Source organism: Theobroma cacao, chromosome 9 (genome assembly GCF_053813885.1).
Source record: "Theobroma cacao isolate CCN51 chromosome 9, ASM5381388v1, whole genome shotgun sequence".
Lineage (NCBI taxonomy): Eukaryota > Viridiplantae > Streptophyta > Magnoliopsida > Malvales > Malvaceae > Theobroma > Theobroma cacao.
In genome coordinates this window covers 14,266,340-14,274,128 of record NC_142647.1, presented here as the reverse complement: position 1 = coordinate 14,274,128, position 7,789 = coordinate 14,266,340, and the positions used below count along the sequence as shown (strand labels likewise).

Below are 7,789 nucleotides of genomic sequence, written 5' to 3'. Positions count from 1 at the left end.
TCTAAGAAACTTAAGGAGGCTAGGCAATTGGGTTGTATTTCTTTTATAGGTGATTTGGACGCAACCGCAGCTAAAGATTGGATCATTCAAGTATTAGAGACACTTACAGATATGAAATTAGATGATGATATGAAATTGATTGTGGCCACTAGATTGCTTAAGAAGAGGGCTCGTACTTGGTGGAACTTAGTGAAGTCTCGTTTCACTACTCCTCTGACTTGGTCAGATTTTCTATAAGAGTTCGACGGTCAGTATTATACTCATTTTCATCAAAAGAAAAAGAAGAGGGAATTCTTGAGTCTGAAACAGGGGAGTTTGAAAATAGAGGAGTATGAGGCTCGTTTTAACGAGCTAATGTCTTATGTGCCCAATCTGGTAAAGACTAAGCAAGATCAGGTTAATGATTTTGAGAAAGGGCTCCGAAATGAAATCAGAGACTGTATGATAGTAACGGGTAAGGAGCCGTATAAGAGGTTGTGCAAATGGCTTTACGGGCTGAGAAGCTCGCAACTGAGAATAGGAAGATTCGGGATGAGTTTGGTAAGAGAAGGAATCTGAATACATCATCGAGTCAGCCATCGAAAAAGGGTAAAGATTTATCTACTTCAAGGAGCGCTACCACTACTTCAATAGCATCTACCCGACCCCCATCTCAATAGTCGCAACAAAAGTCTCGTAGATTCAGTAGATCAGCGACGAGTGCTTCTGGAAAGAGTTTTGCGAATTTTGACAAATACCGTAATTGTGGGAGATTTCATGCTGGGCCATGGTGGGAGCCCATGCGGTGTTTTTAGTGTGGTTAGCAGGGTCATATAAAGAGTGCTTGTCCGTAGCTAGGATGAGCTACTGTAGCTACTTCATCTCTACAAACTCGCATCAATATACAAAGAAGAGATTCTTCTGGGTCACAGCTGAAATAGGGTGTAGCGATGCGGTCTGGTGTGGGGAGTAATACCTCGGTATATCAACCTTCAGACCACAGACGCATACTCCGACGAGAGTTTTTGCTGTGATAAAGGAAGAGGCACGAGTTCGACCTAGTGCAGTGACAGGTACCATGTTTATATTTGACAAAGATGCTTATGTCTTAATTGATTCTGGTTCGGATAGATCTTATGTGAGCACGACATTTGCATCCTTTTCTGATAGGAAACTGTTACCTTTAGAAGAGGAAATTGTAGTTCATACCCTTCTAGGAAAGCAGTTAGTTAGAAACACTTGTTATAGAGATTGTGGAATAATGGTTGGTGAGGAAGAATTCAAGGCTGATTTAATTCCCTTAGAAATTTGGGATTTTGATTTGATATTGGGTATGGATTGGTTGACTACACATCGGGTGAAAGTGGATTGTTTTAGGAAGGAAGTTGTACTTCAAAATTCTGAGGGAGTAGAAGTTGTATTTGCAAGGGAACGTCGAGTATTACCATCCTATGTAATCTCGGCTATCAAAGCTTTAAAATTATTGCAAAAAGGGTATCCAGCTTATCTAGCACATGTGATTGATACCTCAAAGGGAAAGCCTAAGTTAGAGGATGTCTTAATAGTATATGAGTTCTCTAATGTGTTTTCGGATGAATTACCAAGACTACCTCCTGATCGAGAGTTGAAATTCTCTATTGATTTAATTTTGGGTACTGCACCTATTTCCATTCCTCCGTATCGGATGGCTCCGGTGAAATTAAAGGAGTTGAAAGTCCAGCTGTAAGAATTAGTAGATAAGGGTTTTATTCGCCCTAGTGTTTCTCCCTGGGGTGCACCAGTCTTATTTGTAAAGAAAAAGGATGGCACTCTTCGATTATGTATCGACTACCATCAACTGAATCGAGTGACCATCAAGAATAAATACCTTTTACCACGAATTGATGATCTTTTTGATCAGTTATAGGGTGCCACGGTGTTTTTTAAGATTGATTTGAGGTCTGGGTATCATCAGTTGAAGATCAAGGAACAGGATGTACCCAAGACTACTTTCAGGACTCGTTATGGGCATTATGAGTTTCTGGTTATGCCTTTTGGTCTGACTAATGCTCCGACAGTTTTTATGGACCTCATGAATAGGGTGTTCCACTCGTACTTGGATAAGTTAATGATAGTGTTCATAGATGATATCCTGGTGTATTCGAAGGATGATGATGAACATGCTACTCATTTGCGCATTGTGTTGCAAACCTTGCTCGAGAGACAACTCTATGCCAAGTTCTCCAAATGTGAGTTTTGGTTAAAGGAAGTGGTTTTCTTAGGACATGTTGTGATTTGAGCTGGAATTTATGTCGATCCCAAGAAGATTGAGGCGATCTTACAGTGGGAGCAACCGAAAATGGTGACAGAGATTCGAAGTTTCCTTGGTTTAACCGGTTATTACAGGAGGTTCGTTCAAGGGTTTTCATTAATAGTTGCTCCTCTGACTCGTTTGACTCATAAAGGAATCAAGTTTGAGTGGGATGATGTCTACGAGAGTCAGTTTCAAGAGCTAAAGAACCGGTTGACCTCCGCTCCCGTTTTGACACTTCCTATTAGTGGGAAAGAATTTGTGGTGTATAGTGATGCCTCTAAATTGAGATTAGGGTGTGTGTTAATGCAAGATGAGAAAGTAATAGCTTATGCTTCTCGACAGTTGAAGAAGCATGAGATGAATTACCCTACCCACGATTTGGAGTTGGCAGCAATAGTCTTTGCATTAAAAATCTGAAGGCATTACTTATATGGTGATCGTTGTCGAATTTTTACTAACCACAAAAGTTTGAAATACTGGCTCACCTAGAAAGAACTCAACTTGAGACAGAGATGATGGTTAGAGTTGATTAAGGATTACGACTTAGTAATTGATTATCATCAAGGAAAGGCAAATGTTGTAGCAGATGCCTTGAGTCGTAAATCCTCATCTTCATTAGCATCACTTCGAAATTCTTATTTTTTGATATTACTTGAGATGAAATCTCTAAGGATCCAGTTGAGTAATGGCGAGGATGGAACCCTATTTGCTAGCTTTATTGTGAGACCTTCATTGTTGAACCAAATTAAAGAATTGCAGAAGTCTGATGATGAGTTGAAACGGGAAGTACAAAAGTTGCGAGATGGAGAAACTAGTGAGTTCAGACTTAGTGATGATGGTATTTTGATGCTTGGGAATTGGGTTTGTGTCCCTAAAGATGATCAGCTGAGACGGGCTATTTTGGCGGAAGCTCATTCTTCTGCCTATGCTTTACATCCCGAATGCACCAAAATGTACAGGACTATCAAGGAAAGTTACTGGTGGTCGGGTATGAAACGAGACATAGTAGAGTTTGTAGCGAAATGTCTCACATGCCAACAAATTAAGGCGGAACATCAGAAACCATCGGGTACTCTTCAGCCTCTACCTATCCCTGAATGGAAGTGGAAGCATGTGACTATGGACTTTGTATTGGGTTTACCGCGGATGCAAAGTGGGAAGGATTTCATCTGGCTGATTGTGGATAGATTGACTAAGTCCGCCCATTTCTTGGCTATCCATAGCACGTATTCCATTGAGAAACTGGCTAAGCTTTATATAGATGAGATAGTGAGATTACATGGAGTTCAAGGTTCTATCGTGTCAGATCGAGACCCCCGGTTCACTTCTCGATTGTGGCCGAAATTTCAAGAAGCTCTCGAAACTAATTTAAGATTTAGCACTACCTTTCATCCACAAACAGATGGTCAGTCTAAAAAGACCATTCAAACTTTGGAGGATATGCTATGTGCTTGTGTCATTGACTTTACTAGGAGTTGGGATAGACACTTGCCGTTGGTGGAGTTCGTATATAACAATAGTTTTCAGTCCAGTATTGTGATGGCACCATACGAGGCTTTGTATAGGAGAAAGTGTCAAACTCCACTCTATTGGGATGAAGTGGGTGAGAGAAAATTGTTTAATGTAGAACTGATTGATTTGACTAATGACAAGATCAAGGTTATTCGAGAGCGATTAAAGACAGCTCAAGACAGGCAAAAAAGTTACTCGAATAGACGGAGAAAAGATTTGGAATTTGAAGTTGATGATAGAGTTTTTCTTAAGGTCTCTCCTTGGAAAGGTAATGATTTGAATACTTTGAGGTATTAAGTCTTATTTGATTATATTATTGTAGTAAATTGTGGTATCTTGTTGGATAATGAAAGGTGTGATTCGGTTCGCAAAGCAAGGAAAGCTCAATCCTAGATATATTGGACCCTTTCGTATTATTGAAAGGATTGGGCCAGTGGCATATAGACTAGAGTTACCCCCAGAGTTGGATCGAATTCACAATGTCTTCCATGTCTCAATGTTGAAAAAGTATGTACCTGATCCTTCCCATATCCTCGAGACACCTCCGATTGAGTTACAAGAAGATTTGAAGTTTGAGGTGCAACCTGTACGTATTCTAGATCGAAAGGATCGAGTGTTGAGCAATAAGAACATTCCAATGGTTAAGGTGTTGTGGAAAAATGCTCAGATGGAGGAGATGACGTGGGAAGTTGAGCACCAGATAAGAAACCAATACCCGCATCTTTTCTCCGAGTCCGGTAAGTGAAATTTGGAGGTCAAAATTTTATTTTAAGGGGGGTAGTGCTATCAAGCCCTACTCTATTATATACTTGTCATGTCATTCATGTGCTTGATAGAATGTTTGCATAAGTGAATGTATCGAAGAATCGTTAAAAGTCGGTATCGTACCTAGTGCTACAATTAAGTCGATTAAAACCTCGAACTAGTTTGAATAGAGATTTTAGGATGTATTTGAGAGTTATTGAACCTTAGAATGTCTTAATATGGTGATTCGGAGTTCGAGGATTGATTTGGAGTTAATTCAAGAATTTTCATAACATAGGGGCAAAATGGTCATTTTGCCACTCAAGGGTAAAATTAGAATGTTGGATGATATTTTGACTAAATTTGATTAATTAGAGCATTATTTGAATTTGAGAAGTGAAAAATTTTAATTTCGACATTTTTCCAAACATAAGGGCAAAACGGTCATTTTATGTGTCCACGGGGACGTAATTGGAATTTTTTTGGAATTTTAGACCACCATGACACTGTCAAACCCATGAATTTCACCCATTATTTTTTTAAGTGAGAGATTATATGTGGTGGGAATGGAATGCTTAATTATTAAGTTTTTAAATATCGACCAATTAAAAGGTGACAAGTGTCAAGCTTTAATATTATTTTAAATGCCTATATAAACTCACTTAAAACCTTCACATTCACACTCTTATGGCCGGCCAAGCAAGGGAACAAAGAGAAAAAGAGAAGAACAAACCCTAGGAAATAAAAATTCAAGAGAAATTGTTGGATTTCAAGGAATCAAGCAAGTAAAGGTAAGATTTTTTAATTTTAGCTTGTGATCTACCTTTCCCATGCATTCTTTTTCATTCTCCATGGCTGAAATTCAAGTTTCGAAGAGGAAACCTTTGCTGGCCAAATCTAGAGAGAGAAGTTTTGGTGATGAATTTTGCTAGATTTCATAATATCCTAGTGTTTTTAGTCATTTTGTGATGTTTGGAAGGAAAAACAAGCAAGAAAATCACATGTTCTTCAACCACCCTCATTTGGCCGAATTTTCCATAGGGCATGTTGATGATGGATTTGGTTGTAAATCATGTTATTTAGCTAGGAATTGATGATTTATGGTATCGGATATCGAAATCGGAATGAATTTCGATTACGGTGAATTGAGTCACAATTAAGCTCATTGAGGTACTTTAGTGTATTTGGAATATTGGAAGTGTAATGAAGATATTTGGAGTTGAATTGGATGTTTTGGCTAATTAAACAAGGCATAGTGCAAGTTAGGTCGAATGCCAATTCAGTCCGATCATAATTGAACCCATGTTAAACACCGTCTTTAAGTGATTATTTGGACAATTCTCATTCAATGTCATGCATTCATATAAAGCCTGAAATAGTTTTATAACAGTTTGGCACAAATATATTGAATTACGTGTTGTGTATTATGTATAGGTGGTGAGCCCTCTGATAAGGGTAAAGATATTGTGCCCGAGGACCAAGAATATGAGTACTCTAAACTCCTGCTATTGTGAGTAACAGACTTTCATCTTAACTATCCAAAGTTGTTTCTACTCGTTTTTATGTTTTAAAGAATAATGAGTTTAAATGGTAAATTATTACGTTTTAAAACATAAGTGTTGGTTAAATGAAATGAGTTTTATAACTTGTTTTGAGACTAAATACTGGTTTTGGAAATTGAGTAAGTGGAGACTATATACTCGTGTTTTGATATATGTTTTAATATATGGTTTTAAGAGAATCATAAGCCTTATTGATTATTTTGATGAAATGTAATTGTTTTATAGGAATTGAAATGAGTTTTGAATATTATGAACTATATTATGATTTGATGATTTAACTGTCTCCATTTACTTGGCTTTAGATATTATAGATGAACTTTTGCTTACTCACTGGGTTTATAAAAACTCACCCTTTTTTTTCATCTATTTCAAGCTCAGGATAATCTGTAGATAGCTGATTTCGTCGATGATCTACTTTAGGATTTACATCATTAGAAATCAAAGGTCTACCTTCTTGTACATATTTGTTTATTTTGGGGGCCCACATGTCATTGTAGAATATTTTGTATAGCTGGCTGCGTGTGCCACTGTATGTATGAATTTATTTTACTTTTACGTTACAAAAATTATTTACGCAGAGTTCTATAAATATTGTTTTATAAGAAAATAGAATATTTTATTTAATATTTTTATTTAGTTTGATTAGCCAAAACTTTATTTTAAATGGATGAATTAGATTACTTAAATTATTTTTAAATAAGCAATGTATATTTTTCGATCGTATGCTGTATTTTTACCAAGTTTCAAAATTTTTGGGTAAAAATGACCAAAATACCCCTGTGTGATAGAAATTATTTTTTTATTTGTTTTGACTTAAAAATAGTTTATATTCCCAAAAAACATGATATTGAGTAACTACTGCTCACATGGGAGATGTAAAATTGATGCGAGAGCCGTGCAAGGTTTTGGTTGAAATTCCGAGTAATGAATGTCTATCGAGACATCACGACGAATGTCATGGGCTCGAAGGGAGTACCGGGTTGTGACAATGTAGACCTAGACTAGTGTAAGAATCCCCTTCCTCTATGGGTAAAGAGCCAATACAATGAAGGCGTTGCACCATTGGGTGAGATAAAATGTTACGAATCCCGCATTAATAAGAGATGGGGTGAGTTTTGGGTATATAAACATGGACCTTCCACCACCTATAAGGTATTTCTTTTGTGTTAGAAATGTGGGTCCATGACACTTTACTCCCTCAAAAGTTTTAAAATTTTATAATTTTCCCTTGCTTTTTTTTAAATTTTATAGTTTTGACCACTTTTTTTTAATTTTATAATTTTGTCCTTACAAACATTGAATTTCTAATATGACTATTTTATAGACATTATTTTTACCTCGCGAACATGAAATTCTGGCTTCGTCATTGGTTATAATGCTATATTTAGTTTGAAGTTTGAAAAACAATTGATAGTAATGAAATAGAAATAACTGTTTGATGAAATAAACAACTTCTACTTCGAAGATAAAAGTTTGAGTTTTTTTAAGATTGTGAAGGATCGTATTAATGAGTGCTTATAGGCAGTACTTGTTAAGATTAGTTAAATTTTTATTTTACAAAATACTTTCATTTAATGTTTTTTTATAACCAATTCAAAAATAAAAGATAATATACTAATTACAATTTTTTTTCTATAAATATCACCAAACATTTCCTTTAAGTAAAATGAGAAATATATTATTTGTTCCAACATTTTTA

The 7,789-nt window shown here is 36.3% G+C and overlaps 1 protein-coding gene across 1 annotated transcript; it reads left to right on the top strand.

Moving 5' to 3' along the window:
* Window positions 1-354: 354 nt before the first annotated feature.
* On the top strand, window positions 355-1,705 carry LOC148760759 (uncharacterized). Its single transcript, XM_088809678.1, has 2 exons — window positions 355-473; window positions 976-1,705. The coding sequence occupies exons 1-2, from the start codon at window positions 355-357 to the stop codon at window positions 1,703-1,705; spliced, it is 849 nt and encodes a 282-aa protein (XP_088665804.1).
* The last annotated feature ends 6,084 nt before the right edge of the window (window positions 1,706-7,789 follow it).